This window comes from Nesoenas mayeri (genome assembly GCF_963082525.1).
Source record: "Nesoenas mayeri genome assembly, chromosome: 4".
In the NCBI taxonomy this organism is placed as follows: domain Eukaryota; kingdom Metazoa; phylum Chordata; class Aves; order Columbiformes; family Columbidae; genus Nesoenas; species Nesoenas mayeri.
Genome location: NC_137540.1, coordinates 11,032,714 through 11,050,166, shown reverse-complemented (window position 1 = coordinate 11,050,166; position 17,453 = coordinate 11,032,714). Strand labels below are relative to the sequence as shown.

The 17,453-nt window shown below is 38.4% G+C and overlaps 1 protein-coding gene across 1 annotated transcript in view; it reads left to right on the top strand.

Moving 5' to 3' along the window:
- The window catches only part of SEC24D (SEC24 homolog D, COPII coat complex component), a gene marked incomplete at both ends in the record, with an annotated part of 51,877 nt that overhangs the window by 14,723 nt on the left and 19,701 nt on the right, over positions 1-17,453 (top strand). Inside the window, one exon of the mRNA XM_080343177.1 lies at positions 17,292-17,430. Within this exon, the coding sequence (XP_080199303.1) occupies positions 17,292-17,430 (139 nt within the window). The remainder of the gene's footprint in view (positions 1-17,291; positions 17,431-17,453) is intronic.

Below are 17,453 nucleotides of genomic sequence, written 5' to 3'. Positions count from 1 at the left end.
GGTGTATTCTACCTGGAACTAGTGACTACAAGGAACAGAATGTTCTTTTCAGAATATCTAGCCTATCGTATGAATGCCTTTTAAGTGCCTTTTAATAATACCTGCAGATGATGCTCAACACATGTTACAGGGCTCAGTGCAAAGTGGGAATCTGTCTTATCTCTTTATCTCTTGATAAACAGCATGTTGTACATAGTAACTGTTTAAAATAATGTTTTTCTAGCCTTTTAATGAATGATTTGCCTTCATTCATCTTTGCTGCAGCTTCAGCTGCAGATACGGCACAGTTTCTAAAATATTCAGTGTTAGCACCCAGAGAATTTCAGTTCTGTTTCTTTTCAATGGAGGAGGAAGAAGAGTGATGGCTACAAGGGTTTAGTGGACCATGGATGTGAAATTGCCACAAATGGTTTGTGCAACTGGTAATGTGTTTAGGAACAACTGAGAAACTGACCTATCTCACCTGAACTGTAGGGAATTTAGCAACTCTACACAGTATACATAATCCATTATGATGAGTTTTGCAAAGACCATGCCTTTCTGTGTTAGGAAAGCTGTATTCAAACAGCTTTGGGCTATCAGGGTCATACAAGTAACTAATGAACTTACGAGTGTTCCATAAATATAATTCTTAATTAGTTAGTATTTTGCTTTGATCATCACTCATAGTCAAGAATTAATTTAAAATAGTATATAAAACATATTTCCATTTTCAGTGGTCTGTTGCCATAGAATTAATGTCCATATTTTTTTTTGTCTATGCTATTACTGTACTAAGACAATTAGAAACAAAGCAAAAACCTTACATTGCTCTCATTTCCAAATAATATGAGGGTTCAGTGCAGTCTTCAGATGGCTTGTTCTTCCTCTCTGGAAGCCAATCCTGAACATAGATTTTGATTCATTGAGAGGATTGTTTTTTGCATTGATGAAGCATTATGTTCTGTCCAGGTGATCTAGATGATATCAAGAGAACTGCAGATACTTTATCCTATCCATGCTTTGTTTGGCACTGTACAATCTAAACTGCAGCAAAAATTTGATAAAAGAGCAATGAAATAGCAAATTCTACTGACAATGATAGAATTAGATATGTGTTTGAGAGGGAGAGCGCAATTGTACAGACCTTATTTTCTTTCTTAACATATTCATCATTTTGGTGAATGACTTGTAAATGATGTTACCTGTTGGTACCAGTTGGAGGGTTGTGCACTCTAATTAGTGTGTCTTGCTAAGTTTACACTTCGACCAACAGAGTGAAGTGTTGCACTGTTCTTGGGTGTGCAGGCAGAAAGGAGTGCCTGAGATATCCTTCATCTAAAGCAATTGGATAGGACGGTGTAGGAAAAGGTAATTGGGGTCCTGGAGTTGGCAGAGGCATATGTGTAATGGAGATGATAGGCTTTGCTGACAGACCTGTTTTGTTCCTGTCACTCATTGACAAGGAGTTCCTGTGAGAAAGTCTGTTTGGAGTTTACTGTAGCTTCTGCAGGTTAACAGCATTTTGTTCTGCCAATTAGGTATTTTTCACTTATGTCTCATTCAGATTTTACTTCAAAGAAACAATAGTGCCCCAGCTGACAGAGCCTGGAACACTCCCTGAAGTTTTGGAATTGATGTCTATTGTGAATTAAAAACAAAACAAACCCAAACCAAAACAACCTGTCAATTGCATTCATAGAAAAAGTAGTCAACTGGCAATTGAGCTTTGAGGGTTTGTTTCCTTTGACTACGAACACAGGATGATGGAGATAAAAGGTCCTGGGAGCTTTCAAATAAAAAGTTTAGGTTCATTGACTGAAAAGTATTTTTCTCAGAAATACTCTTCCAGTTTGGAGGTCCAACCTAGAAAAAGAGAATTCAGAATTTCAGCACATATGAAAGGCAGATATAAGTTCATTAGTCACTAGAATGTTTACACACAGGAGCTGGCGTCCCATCTCTAGAAGTGAAGTGGGAATATTAGCACAGAAAGTGAGTATATATACATATATATATATAGATATACACACTTTTTTTTTTTTTTTTTTTTTTTTTTAACTGAGGTCCATGAAACACCTGTCAGGAGCTGAGAAATACACCAACTTGATCAGGAGCATCTTTTGGATATGTGTACAACAGGTATCTGTGTTTCCAGTAAAGAATGCAATGCAAATTATCCCTGTGGTAGAAAATAAGAACAACAAGAAAAATCGTGGTGCTAGATACCACGTTAAATGAAAAGATGTCATGCATGTCTTCTGAATAAGTGTTTTGGGTGGGGTGAGCCCAAAACAATCAGGGTTTTGCCCTACACTGGGAAGGAACAAATTCAAAATTACAGAAATGCAGTGGAATGAAAAGATGAAGATGCTGTTGCCTTGTACCCTGCTAGAAACTGTCAATGCAGTTTAGACCTGATGGAGTAGTACTGTGTCTGAGAAGTTACACAGCATCTCGAAGTCTGGTAGAAATTCTAATTTGTGAGGACACAAGGCCAACATAAGTGAATACAAATCAAGGCATAAAAATATACGCATAGCAGTAAGCTGTAATATCAGTCTTCACATCAAGAGAGGAAAGTTCACCTTGGCAACAATTTATAGTTGAAAGAGTAAGAAAGATCTAATGCAACTGAGATGCAGGATTTCAGGTGTTCACATGTAACCTGGTAAAATTGCATGATGAAAACGTTCTAGAGAAGTCATTATTGAAATTCAAATAGTAAACCTGGCCACACTGAAGATTAGTGCATAAAGGAGGCTTTACTTCAGTAATGTTAAATCACAAGTGAGAGCTAATTTAAGACATAAATAAACTGTTCAATAAAGGTGGCTGTAGGGTTGTGTTTGATGTTGCAAGAACAGTTAAGTCAGCAGCGCTTGGCACATTAAGCACTGAGCTTCAGAACAGCCGAGCAAGTGAAATGGGTTTATTCATAAAAGCCCTCAAGTTGAAAGTTAAAGAGTCAGAATTCATGGAGGGCACACAGTCTCTCGTAGATGGCTACAAAAAACCTGTTAGACCTAATCTAGAAAATTCTAAACTGGTGAATGTTACATGAATGCTGTATATCATTTGAAAGAAAGGTTGTTAAAGCATTCATGCCTTCCACTCCTCCCCTACCCTGTGTCTTAACAGCTCTAGGCATTTCGGAATCTTATCTTTACCAAGTCCTTATTTATTATTTCTCAAAATTAACAGTTCATTTTCATTCTCCTGATTTGGATGATCTATGGAAAGTATTTGTTTGTTATAGATTGAGAATACAGTATCATTGTTTGACAGAACTTATTTTTAGTCCACCAGTGCTTTAGCAACGGTCTATAAAAATAAACTAGCTCTCACACTTATCATCATAGACCAAGCCCTACATGAATTTGTTTTGGAGATGTATGAATGTTTCCAGAGCCTGAATAAACCATGTGATCTTGATTTAACATTTAATACTAATTGCTAACAAAAGGTAGTTAAAAGAGTATTTCATATTTTAAAAGCAAATATAAACAACTGCAAATAATTATCTATAGCTTTTAATATCTAAATTACTTTATCCATTGTTCCTTAGTAGATTTGTGTCATCATTCTCTACCATATTCTTTCCCATTTAGTTGACTTTTTTTTTGGTAGAAATATTAATTGGTAGGATTTTAATATTTCACTTTTCATTTTCTCCACAGTTAATTGAGTAGTTAAAAGATAAAATTGGAATGGAATTACTTCTCAGAAACAGTGATGTTCTTGAGTTACAAGACATTTAACCTTTTCAGAATAGCGAACTTCAAATATCACCAGTGCAGCCGAGTGGTTTGGAAAGCCATGGTTTTTAAAGGGATGATAGTTCAATATCCTAGGTAGAGCTGTAAGGTTAGCAGCAGCTAAAATTGAGTAAGGTGAATAACAAGCACATGATACAATATTATAAATATTTTTTTGTTTCAAGTACTAAAGTGCAAATTTTCTTTTAGACCCCAAGTCTGCTCCTTCGGGTTTTAAATACATCATTTAAATGTTAAATCTTGAGAATCAAGGAAAGCCCTGCACTCTTGTAGTGTACCCTGGGCTCAATGGGGACTCAGGTTCTGCTGTCCTCATTCTGCAGATAGTAAGAAGGGTGAGCGGGCTGTAGATTTGGTTTAAAGTGTATTTTTATGTAGGCACGTGCATTTATTAGTGGTTTTGTGCTCATGCAGAACTCTGCTTTGAGGAAAGTGAGGAATGCTTAGTTTCCAGGCAATATGAAATGATTCATACTGAACATTCTACTGATTGCTCCTTTCTATTAGGGTTTTGTTAGATACCACAGACTGCAGAATAGTTCCTTGAGGTGCTTGTTGATAACATCTATCCACTTTTATTTTACCCTTTGATTTCTGTCTTGTTACTTTTTCACAGGAGGCCCTTCCCCCATATTGCAGAGAGCCTAGCTAATTTAATAGTTTTTGTTGAGGGATTCTACAGAAAGACTTTTTTCAGAAAGAATACGTTATATCAGCTAGGTCATGCTTACCTGCATGGTGGCTGACTCTTGGCAGAACTCATTAGATCTATATGTCGTGACATCTCTCTTTAAGAGCTGCATCAGATCTTCCTCTGTATATCCTATTTTTCCATGTGTCTTTTAATATTCTCCCCTGTAGTATCTACCAATTTGCTCTCTGTGGAAGTAAGACTTGCTACTCTGTAGCTCTGGGATCACCCAGAAGTTCTTCTTAAAGTTTCTCTTTGTATTGCTGCCTTTTTCCTTGTGGGGAATTAGGCCTATGTAAGCAATTAATTTTGTGTACAGTTCAACAATTTCACACTGTGAGTCTTTTTAGACAGGAATTATGTGGTTAGACAGTAAAATTGTCCATACTACTGTTAGGCTACTTTTGAACTATCTAAAGATTATTATTATTGTTCCTTTCTGAAGGAGAAGTTTTGAAAGAGAGATTGTCAACAGCGTTGCCCTGCTCTGTGTTCTGAAATTGTCTCAGCATTCTCAGTGTTGGCTTGTGACATTGTAATCCCCATATGTACTTGGGACTTGATGTGATTCCTCTTCATAGTCGCAACTACTGGAAATGAAATGTCAGCACTTACTGAATGTTCAGTGACCTTTTCCCTTTGTGTAGACTTCGTATGGCACTTTATATCTAGGTTATTCAACATTGTTTCGTGTCTGATGATAAAACTGGACTTTGCTCCAGTGTAGGTAGCTCCATAGCACAGCCAGTAAGTGTTGACCAGTGAGGATATAATATTTGCTATCTCTGAATCATAAGGGGGACAGACTGCTTTGTGTGCTCAGCAGTTCTGTTCTCTGGATTGTCCAAGATCCAGCAGAGAATGATTTTGTCAATGTCTTTGGGGTGCACTGCCATAGTAGTCTATGTTAGTTGTCATGTTTTCTTAAAACATAGTGAGAGTAAAAGCCCTGCACATGTGATATAACTTAACAGTTAGGACACTTAGTCTGACAGTGTTGACACCCTTGTTCTCCCTCCAGGAAAGGGGGGCTGACCACCAAGCCATTTACCAGTTTATACAGAAGAGTTCGTTGCCTCTCTTTAAACTTCCAGAGATGGAAGTCAGTGGACCAGAAAGCAAGCATATGTACCAGTACTGCACTGTAGATTACAACTAGGCCAGTCAGCTTGGAGATAGGGCCATGCTACCAGACGTTCCTACTTGTTCTTAGGACTGCCTTGGTATTTTTACAACCAAGCCATTGTTGAGCTATTTGGAACAATCAATCCATGTAGAGATTGTCCAGGTAGCATAAACTTGTATCCTGAACTGACTGCTGTATACCATACTGTTAAATGTGAGCCTAAGCACTGCTATTTCTTCAGTTTTCCAGATATTAAAATAGAACAAGTTCCAAAGCATCCTTGTTGATGCCTTCATGTGGGAGAGAACTGTGAGACTGCAGTCTCAGTTCTGAGTCTGCCTGGGCTATGGAGCAGGATGGGTGTTGGACAATATTTGTTGCTCTGTCAATGCTTTTTAAATGTTTTTCCTACTAGCTAGCAGCAGGTTGGTGTCTGGGGTTTTTGCAGAGCTCCTCTGGGGTGCCTGACTTTCCTATGCATGGTATAGCAAGCCCAGAACTCTCAAGCATGTCCGGGTGCCTCACCCCAAAATTTTTGTATCACTCCGGAGATCAGTGCCTGTAAGCTAGGTTTGCAATGCCTAATTTAGAGGTGCATAAATCCTCTATTAGATGAGACGTTCTTTATGGAGTATGCCCTGTGCTAGTCTGCATTTGGTAGTAAAGTGTTTGGAATTGGATTGCTTCCCAAGGCTTCATGTAGGAGAACGTTTTTGTTAGCCTGTTGGGTTGTAACTACAGCCTGTAACTAGAATGGACTTTCAGAGCCAAATTTAGCAAAGGCTTTGGCATCAGAGCTTTCCCTGATTCAAGTAAATTGCCCGATTTAGTTTTTTGTGCCTTTTTTTTAGTGTACATTTTAAAATACTCTTTAAGTGGACTCTTTTAAAATACTTCTGTAGTATATTATTCCATTCACCATTTTTATGGTAAGGAGGTGATTCCAAAAATGATAGGTGTGATAACTTGGAAGTTTGACATTTATATAAACATTACTTATATTATAATCAGAATTCCTGATTAATTTCTTACAAATTCGATATTTAGACTGAAAAAATGCCTTTCTAAAGATGTTGTAATTAGTTTTTGGTAAGTTGGAGACTGTGTCTGTTCTTCAGAATGATGATGACAAAAGAAAAACCTGACTAGCAACAGTAAATATAGAAGCAAAACAAAAAGTAACATTCATATCTACTTAATCAGCTGGCCAACAATATTGATAATTTGCTTTGCCAACAAAAATTACACTCAAGTGAAAATTACTCGCTAGATACCTCTAACTCTAAATAGCTGCTTGAATCACATCTGCCATTCTACATGTGTATTTTCCTCTACGGACTGCGTGTTGCTGTCCTGAAATGGTGTTTCTCTTCTCTTACACACTGGCCAAAGTGGATTGTAGCAACAGCAGTAAATTAAACATTTTAAGACTCTGCAAGCTCTAACTTTAAGCCATCAAGGATGTTACTTAGTTACCTTGGAAACTTCACAGAGTCAGAACATGCTGGTATTTAGTAAGATCCAGAGGAAGAGTTTGTATTTTGCTTTTTAAACTGAAGTTGTTATTGCATTTTCAGTTTATATGTATTTTAGTTATCTGTGTATATTAGTGCAGTATTGTATTTTGAATGCAACCATGTAAAGTGTGTAATTACATCGAAAAATGTGTTTTAAAGTTTAATAGGAAACTGATGTTGAGGGTCTGTGTTTGTGGTTGGGTGATTTGTTATTTGGTATCAAAAAAATGCTGTACCGGGTTACATATGGGCCTAATCACAGCAGGCTCTTAATGCCACCCTGTAGAAAAATAGGAGAGACTGAGTGTTCTTTCACAGAATGTCCCTTCATTAATTCTCTGGGGAGGGAAACTCGTTGTAGGACGGGGAGTAGGTGGAGGGGGCTGCTTTCTTATATGACGTTTAACGGAATTAGGTAATCCATGCTTGCTAAATAGTGGCATAGATTACCCCTCAGCCCCAGACTAAAGGAGCAATAGAACAGGTCTGTGCCTTTCCCAGGACTGCGTAGCTCATAACTCAGTTCTGCACAGCCCCCTGCTTGTGACATTCAGTCACAGCTCAACATTGATAAAAGAGAAGGAGGTAGTTGCATACAAACATTATTAATGTTTGGAGGTTCTGGAGTCTGCTTGTAGCATCCTAGCTATCGTAGTAGCAGAAGTGTCTGTGGGAGAGAGACTAAGAGTATGAACATTCCTACCTGATGCAGTATTTTTAAAGAGCTAGTTTTGCAACTGACCTTCAAAACTAACATTGTAGAAAAGACTTAACTTTTAAAAAGGATATTAAACTCATCCCAAATATCCTTGCTTCAGAGATGAAGATATTCAGTACTGCCTTTTGTTCACGTGACAAAAATTCTCCTTATACTTTCTAAGTACTCCTGTGGCAATTGGCTAGCCATAGTTGGCCTGCGAATGCTGCATGACACTTAAAGTACTCCCAGTTCTTTCTGATTTCAATGTAAATAAATTACTTAGCCTTATAAGCATGTTTACTTATAAACATTTTTAAGAAGGCCTTCAAGTAAGCAGAACAACCTTATCCACCTCCAGTTAATACACTCTTAAACCTGTATATGCTTTTTTTTCTAATGAAAGTTTCTTTCTTTAATATGTTTGACTGCACAGAAATAGGAGCAAGAGAATTCCTATTGTAGAAAGTTCTCAGCAATGCAAACATGAGTAGTCAGTTGATTTAAAAAGTCACAGTAATGATGTCTAACGTGCCCTGGTGACAGAAGATACAGAGAAGGCAGAGTTACTGAATGCCTTCTTTGTCTCTGTCTACTCTGCCGGAGGCTGTCCTGAGGAGCCCCATACCACTGAGGCCCCAAAGGAAGGCAGGACAATGGAGGAGTTTGCCTCGGTTGATGAGGACTGGGTTAGGCAGTCTGGACATCCATAAATCCATGGGTCCGGATGGGATGCACCTGTGGGTGCTGAGGGAGCTGGCTGAGGTCATTGCTGGACCACTCTCCATCATCTTTGCCAAATCTTGGGAAACGGGAGAGGTACCTGAGGACTGGAGGAAAGCAAATGTCACTCCAGTCTTCAAAAAGGGCAAGAGGGAGGACCTGGGTAACTGTAGACCTGTCAGCCTCACCTCCATCCCTGGGAAACTGAAGGAACCACTTATCCTTTGTGCCATCTCAAGGCATATCAGGGATAAGAGGGTCATTAGGGGCAGTCAGCATGGCTTCACCAAGGGGAAGTCGTACTTGAGCAACCTCATTGACTTTTATGAGGACATAACAAGATGGATGGATGATGGCAAGGCAGCGGATGTGGTCTACCTTGACTTGAGTAAGGCACTTGACACAGTCTCCCATGGCATCCTTGCAGCTAAACTGAGGGAGTGTGGTCTCGATGATCGGGTAGTGAGGTGGACTGTGAACTGGCTGAAGGGAAGAAGCCAGAGAGTCATGGTCAATGGGGCAGAGTCTAGTTGGAGGCCAGTATCTAGTGGGGTGCCTCAGGGGTCAGTACTGGGGCCTATATTATTCAATATATTCATCAATGATTTGGACAAGGGACTAGAGTGTACTATCAGCAAGTTTGCTGATGACACCAAGCTGGGAGGAGTGGCTGACATACCAGAAGGCTGTGCTGGCATTCACAGACCTGGACAGGCTGGAGAGTTGGGTGAGGAAAAATTAAATGAAATATAACAAGGGCAAGTGTAGAGTCTTGCATCTGGGTAGGAATGGCTGGAGAGAGTCCAGCACAGGGCAACAGAGATGATGAAGGGGGTGGAGCATCTCCCTATGAGGAAAGGCTGAGGGAGCTGAGGCTCTTTAGCTTGGAGAAGAGGAGACTGAGGGGTGACCTCATTAATGTTTACAGATATATAAAGGGTGAGTGTCATGAGGCTCTTCTCGGTGACAACCAATGATAGGACAAGGGGTAATGGGATTAAACTGTAACACAAGAGGTTCCACTTAAATTTGGAAGGAACTTCTTCTCAGTAAGGGTGACAGACACTGGAACAGGCTGCCCGGGGAGGTTGTGGAGTCTCCTACTCTGCAAACATTCAGAACCCCCCTGGACACATTTCTGTGTCACCTCATCTGGGTGTTCCTGCTCCGGCAGGGGGATTGGACTGGATGATCTTTCGAGGTCCCTTCCAATCCCTGACATTTGTGATTCTGTGAAATGAAGAACAAATCCAAGTTCTGTAGAAAAAAATAAGCTCTCCGTTCTTCAGACTTTCATGCATGATTTTAAGTCAGTAGTTGCTTTTCTCTTAAGTGCTGAAAAATATTTTTATATACGTATATATAAATACATATATACACACACACATCTGTCTATCTACCTGTGTTTATGTATATATAAAAAGAAAAAAAAGCCCATGTGTTTGCTCTCTAAAGTTGATGATAGCCCAGGAGGCCAGAATGGTCCTGAAATCCAAAGTTAGGTTTTGGTTTTGTTTGTGCTACAAAGGAATGAAAAACATTATTAAAGTCCTTCTGCTGCAGAATTTAGTCTAGGAGAAGTATGATCTCTAAAGCAACTATGTTACATTTGGATTTATTTACAAACTTAAATATTTGTTCCCTAAACCTAGAGCTTCGTGTTCTATTAGTACTATTTGTAGTGTTGCTTGATTGGCTATCTTAAGGATATTTGAGTGCATGGTCACAGCTGTGTTTGTATTAAATGGTTTTGACAGAACTGATAGGTCCATTTACCTGTTATCTTTGTATGTTACAGGCTGTGCATGTATTTTAAACCGTGGTGTTAGATTTGTCATCTATTTAGCAGAAATGAAAAATTTTGTTTTAGAGTAAATTAACAATAATGTGACCATACAGCACATGTAAGAGACTGGGCCTGTCAAGGAGAAGACAGTACTAATAGTATGTGGAGCCCAAATTCTGTCTGCTATTTTGAAGATCACCTAGAGCTTTCCTGCAGTAGTCTGCAAAAATGATGCCTTTAAGAGTTGTATTTACTTCTGTAAAATATATTTCTAAATATCTTTTGTTCAGTGCTGAATGAATTTCAAGCCAGAGAATAAATCACTGAAAATGAAACTTCTAATTTTATTGTGGAAGACTTGTGATCAATCAACCTAGACTACCTCCTTGTAATTATTATTTACTGTTTCTGTAGAGAAGCTTCCTAAAACTTGCCTATCTTATTTTTTAGTGGTTTTGCTGATAGTGTGACAATCATACCTACTAATCTCAGGGAAGAACTGCAGTGGTGTACCATCTATGGTACTGATATGTGGGAAGCAGAGCTGAGGATTAGCACAGGCATGAATCCAAGTTCTCTCATGATGTAACATGTGTATATCATCCTCAGGAGTGCTAACAGGAACCAGGGATGGGGGTGTGGGATGGAGAGGAGGACTGACACTGTCCTAGAGTAGTTTGGTCTGTCTGTTACACCTTTCTTTGCCCTCTTCTTGTGTATGTGCCTCTGCACCAGCTCCCACTCTTGCTAGGATGAGTACAGACTGGACTGAGGCAGGTTGAGACATGATTGTTTCGAAGTGCAAACATTTTAAAAGTCTGTTGTTCAGCACAGTTTCTTGATTATCCAGTTTCACGCTCCTGCTTATGTCATCAGTTAATCCTGGCTGCTGACCTTCACTTGAGATACAGCATGTCCGTACATCCAAATAACAGTCAGCACTTCACAGCTGAGAAGTGCTGGAGAGGGCTGACTTGTTAATGTGTGGGATTCCTGGCCCAGCATTATCACTGGGAAAACTTCTGGTGCCTCTCTTAAGCATGGATAGTAAACTTTTTTGTGCTTGTTTGTTTTTCCTTCTGTCACCCGTATGATAAGGAAGTTCTAATAAGAAGCTAACTGATGTTGGTGTTTCTTTACATCAAAATTTTATCATTATTACATGAATTTCCCCCCATCCTCATCTTTTAAAAATCTCTTATTCTGCTGATTAGAATAGCCTGTATTTACACTCTTCAAGCTGCCGATTCTATTCAGTTAGTTGCAATACTCCCCTTAAAAGGTGAATACTGAGTAAAAATTTCAAGGATAGCCTGAGGTATGATGCGCTGAAATCAAGATCTAGCTCTCTGTTTGTCGTACACACTGGATCATATCCCGTGTGCAGTGTCGACTTAAACTCACCTACTGTGCCACAGTATTTTTTGCACTGCTGTGTATGCAGGTGAATGTTCAGCCTTGGTCTGCAGGGTTTCTGAGCAAGAAAGTTTGAGCATACTTTTTGCATTTTTACATGAACTGTAAAACTGAGGTTAAAGCCAAGAGATAATCACATGGTTGATGCTTTAGCTGTGCTGCAGTTATGCAAACAAGCAAGGAAATAGATGAAAAAGCACTGTTATGGAAAATACTTTAACCTCCTGTGAGCCTTGCAGAGGAGATAGTCCAAATTGGCTTGAGTTGTCAGCTGAGGACACTGATAGTGTTGTACGAACCAAGAACAGGCAAAATCATTTCTGTCTTCAGAGGGAATGGCTTCTGATAAAAGACAGTAGGAACATCACAAAGGGAAATGCTTTCTTGACATTTTAATGTGAATCAGTAAAGCAACTCAAAACCAAGGGATTATTTTTAGACTGGTTAATCTTTCTCAAAAGCAATCTATGATGGTATAATAAAAACAAACAAACCCCTTCAACAGTCCTAGGAAACAGAGACAGTTTGGTTCATGACCTAGTTTTTTGTTGTTGGTTTTTTTGGTTGGTTGGTTGTTTTTTTCCCCATGAGAACATCAGTGTTACATTTCAAGATTATTTTTGATTTACCATAATTGGCCAAAATCCCTCTCCTCTGTTCATCAGAAAGTTGCATTGTATAGTGTATTTTAAAATTCTGATATGAACATTTTAATAATTAGATGTGCATCAATGTCAGTGTAAAAAGTAACTCTAGAAACAGTGCCTTTATGAATTTGTTGTGCGGGCAAACTGCACAGTTTATATGTTTACTGAACTGTTTGAATTGAATAGCTGGCAGTTTTGTGTCTTTTTTGTTAATCAGCCATGCAAATACAGTGTTTAATGTTCACTCTACATCAGAAATAGAAAATATTTTTTCTGCTGTAGTACTGCTGATCATGAAGTATCATTTTCGGGAACTGTCATATTGGAAGCCATCAGTAGTTGTGTATCTGTGCAGCTCTCTAAACCTGGAAGATGCTTTTCCCTTTTAAACAAATAACCCTCATCTGGGCCATGCTTTCAGAATCGTTTGCCCCTGAGATAATTTGTGGTTGAAAAGGCAACTTGTCATGAGTAGCATGCGATGTTAGATGGTGTAGAGTGACACTCTATGTTTGCCGGTGGTAATGTTCTTCAAAAGTGTATAGAAAAACTGGTGGTAAATTCCACTTCTTTTGGAGATGAATAAGCATGTGATAGAGATACTGGTCTAATAGAAAACTACACTCGTGGAAAGAGTTTTTGTGCTCTTCTTGGACGTAGGCAAACTGTTAGGTTGCATGGGTCTCTTTTCGATAGGACAGTGTTCCTGTTGTCTCACTGCTGGTGTGTTAAATGCACCCAGCTGATGGCAGAGGCAAACTAAGGCCAAAACCACAAGTCCTCATGCAGACTTGTCACTGTATTGACAGAGCATGTGTCAAGGAGTGGATAGGAATCCGCAGGTAGGAAAAGGCAAAGACAAGATGTGGTGTGTGTTGCATGTGAAGATTTTCCTTGCAGCACAGCTACAAAATATTTTTGTGCAGCCCAGTCTATATGCAAGCTTGGCAATGAAAACAGATGCTATACATGTTCTATTTTGTTGTGTGATAGATGGCTAGCTTTCTTCAGTGTTTGCGGATGCCTCTTTTGTTCTCCAGAGACTCTCTCATGGTTTTTCTCTTTAAGATGTCTTAGCGAGATATGCCATGATGATCTTGAGTTTCATCACAGTTCTTACTCCTACGCTTATAATTTCCAGCTGTGGCTCAGATCCTGCAATATGGCTATGGTGATACTTTGCAGGCATCACAGGAAACCCTCATGAGTGGGTCAGAACTTCATTTTTAAAGCAAGCGATAGTAATTCAGCTTTCTCAGCCTTTAAAGTGCAGGTTACAGTCCCTTTGGAAATTTTTATGGATGTATTTCATCTTGGACCTGTGCCACCAATGTCTATCTATTGCTTTGTGATGTTGTTCTGACTCCTGAGAGATGTTCTTGCTGAAATATTTCCAAAATAAAGCTTGCTATCCCAGCTATATTTGGTCTAATAGTGGGATAAGTTATGGTTTATCAGATCGGCTTTCACGACTCATGCTCCAGTGGGGCCCTGAGGTTCCAGACAAGGGAAAGTTTCTGCAGGTCTGTTAGAGCATTTCCTATCTCTTCTGCACATCTTCCTTTGCTTTAACCTAAAACTGTCATGTTCTGCCTCCCAGCACAACTGATTCTTTCTGCCTCTTTACTCCTCTGGCTTATATAAAAGGCCTATCTTTTATGTGTCCTCTTCTGATTTAGGCTACCAAGTATTAGTTTAGTCCTGGGCTTTAATAAATATTTATATTTTGATAGCACTCCTACACTAACAACTAATACTTAAGTGTTCCTTTTTGTGAGGCCTGTCTCTGTTCTTGATTAGATAGGCAGTTGAGCAAAGATTTGTTGAAGAAATGAGGGGGAGGAGAGGTGTGAGGCCATAACAACTCCACAATAGCAAAAGTCTAAATAGTTATGGTAGGTATCTAACTTGATTCACTTATTATTGGTAGGGAATTAAGGGAGGAGAGAAAGGAAATCTTTGGAAAGGCAAAAAACCAACTATTGTTTATTTTGTTTTATTCCCCTGCTTCTGTGAGAGTTTGCCACTGACTTCCATGGAACCATAAACAGATCTCTGCTTTATCTTCTGGTACACAGTGACATCTACAGAGAGTGGAGCACATCAAACAATACTTTCCTATTTCGTACTGTGTATTTTTATGACCATTTTTCTTTTCAATATTCAGTAGATTAAACTTATTACTCTGTGTTATGCTTTTTAATGCATGTACAGTATTATTTGTCTTTGTAAATTCCCAGAAGATCTATGTTTGTTTTGTTGGTTTTTTTTAAGTTACTTCACCCTGGCAGAAGTTATTTTGACATTTGGAAATGCGATAGCAGTTTATACACCCAATCAGCAATTCATTTCTCTTGATGGGTAGGATGTCTCGTCTCATGGTGCAATGCCCGGGAAGTTTTCAGCTTTTCTGAGGGAAAGTTTCTATGTTGCTCCCATCAAGAAGTGGGGTTTTGATGCTTTTGGTCTGAGTGCTTCTTCTGAAATTATCATATCAATATCTTTATTATTAGATATGTTCATTATTGAAGTAATGTTTTAAATTATTTTAAGAAAATACTAAAATGTAAATTCCATTTATTTTTTTTTTTTTTAAATCCAAATGAATAAATCAATAAAGCTACACATAGTGCTTTTTTTCAGGATTTGTTCTTTGTTAGACAAAACCCCTAGTTCTATTGCAGGCATATTTTTTGCTTGGTTTTTCTTCACTGATTTTCTTTTTCTCCTTCATTTTTTATTTAAGTTTCTGCAATCTTATTAGGAAGAAAAAATAGCTAGGTTCTGCAGTATGATTTTATAGGTATTTCATCCTGTATTTCTCTGGGTAAGACAAACCAGAATCCAGCCTAGTGTACGTTTACAGAGCATTGCCCGTGGATGCTATTTTCTGCAGACCTGGGCACGTTTTAGCCTCATGCACTGCACGTAGTCGCAGTAACTTCAAGACAACCATTTAATGCAGAAAGTTAAACACGCGTGTAGATCTTTGCAAACATAACCCTTAGGCTACTGGGGCTCTAACTCCACTCTTTCAAAAGGACTTTGTAATAGGTGATTTTTTTAAAGAAGCTTAAAGGGGCGGGGGTGGAAACTAAAATTTCCACTCAAAATATGAAAATACAAGAGAAGAAATTATTTTTGTTTCTGCTGTCTTTAAAAAGCTTGTTCATTAAGTATATGTAAGAACATAGACACTTAAGCTCTGAACTTCATGGCATTTATTTTTGTTTTGTTTTGCTTGTTCATGCTTTATATGTAAAGGTCTTAATTTTGGTAAAGTATTTGATCATTTGGGGGTATTTTTTCTTTGCTCTTGGATAACTTTAAATGTATCAAAATAAGGTTTAAAATTACTACATCAATACGCATACATGCATATTGTTTCAGTCTTTTCCCTCCCCCCCCTTACTTGGTCAGATACTATAATAGTATAAACTGCAAACCAGATCCAGGCCTTATTAAACTAATACAGCACAATGATAATCAGAAAATTGCCAAGTACTGAACAAAACCTAGAAGTTTTAAAACTTATTAAGTGATTGTGGCTGATGAGCAGGTTTTATAGCCGAGGCTTTCATATCTGAAAAATGACCCCGATAGTTTGCCAGATGACATTATTGTATAGTTTGTGGTAAACCCAATTTTTGTAGAAGAAAGAGCACAAAGTGTATTAATATCCCAGTGGAGCAGGAGGGAGCACTGGAAACCCATGTAGTGAAAATCTCATGTGTATAAAATCCTTGGTAAAAAGCCTTAAACCCTTTAGAGAAATAAATAGGTAAAATAGACTCTGTAAAATATAAACAAGCAATAAAATACATGTAAGTAGTGATTTTCTAGGTATTCAAAGACTATTAATGCTACAATAAAAGATAAAGTTTATAATAGATGCAGTATGTCCATTCCATAAGAAGAAACAGAATAATTAAAAAAAAAGAAGTGAATACACTAGTAGAAATGTTTTAGCGTTCAAAGGCCGTCAGCATTTTTCCTCTTGTAGAGATCTCTTATGTGTCCGAACTCTGCATTTCCTTTCTTATTCTTATGGTCAGAGATTTTTTATTGGGATTGAAGGGAGTAAGAAAGAAAGAAAAATACAGACCATGTTTATGCTCCATATAGTTTTACAAATAATTGAGCAAACTTCCACTTGTATAGTGGTTTCAAGTATGACTTTTCTAACATGAAATATAATCACAGGAATCTTTCAGTTGCTGCACAGTTATTACTGCGAGAGGCATCTGGAAAATGTTTTCCATTATCTGTGGGTTTTGGCAGAGGCTATAAGCAAGCATGGTCAGTGTAATTAAACTGACAAGTGCTTGAGATACTGTATTTGTCTGCTCCATGTACTTTCCTTCAATAAATATTAGTATTTCTTCCAAATCTTCTACTTTAGCCGGTCACCCTGGCAACATTTAAACGTTAGTACAGCATGTAACACGGCAGTGTTCGGGGGCAGCATTTATGATAAATTATTAGCAGCTTTCTAGTAAATAACTGTTTGAGAGACCATTTGCAATAGGTGAGAGCAACAGATTTCTTTAGGAAAAGCTCAGACTGACAGCAGGTGAAATACCTGACTCCAGCAGATTGCTCTTCGTGAGCTGTAAAAACCCTGTGCTGGAGAAAATCAGCCTGGAGGCCTAAACTTCCAATGCTTTCAAAACTTCGTAGGCTATTGGTGTGAATCCCTCTTTCTGATAAATGTTGGAATACGGCCTGTGGACTTCTAAATGTAGCCCTTCAGGGGACCTATGGGTTGAGCCACCTGTACTGCAGATTTTGGGTAAAATCTGAACAATTAATGATCTTTTAATCAGGTGATCTCTACCAGGAGTCAAGTCTGAGCAGTAGCTTTCTAGCTTATTTTATTTGGTTTCAAGTTTGCATTGCTTTTTATAACTTCATGTACCACTTCATCTAGGCACCTCTTTATGTGGTAAACCATGGTGAGACTGGACCAATCCGATGCAACAGGTGCAAAGCTTATATGTGTCCCTTCATGCAGTTTATTGAAGGTGGAAGAAGATACCAGTGCGGATTTTGCAATTGTATAAATGATGGTAAGTGGTGTTTCTCTGATCTG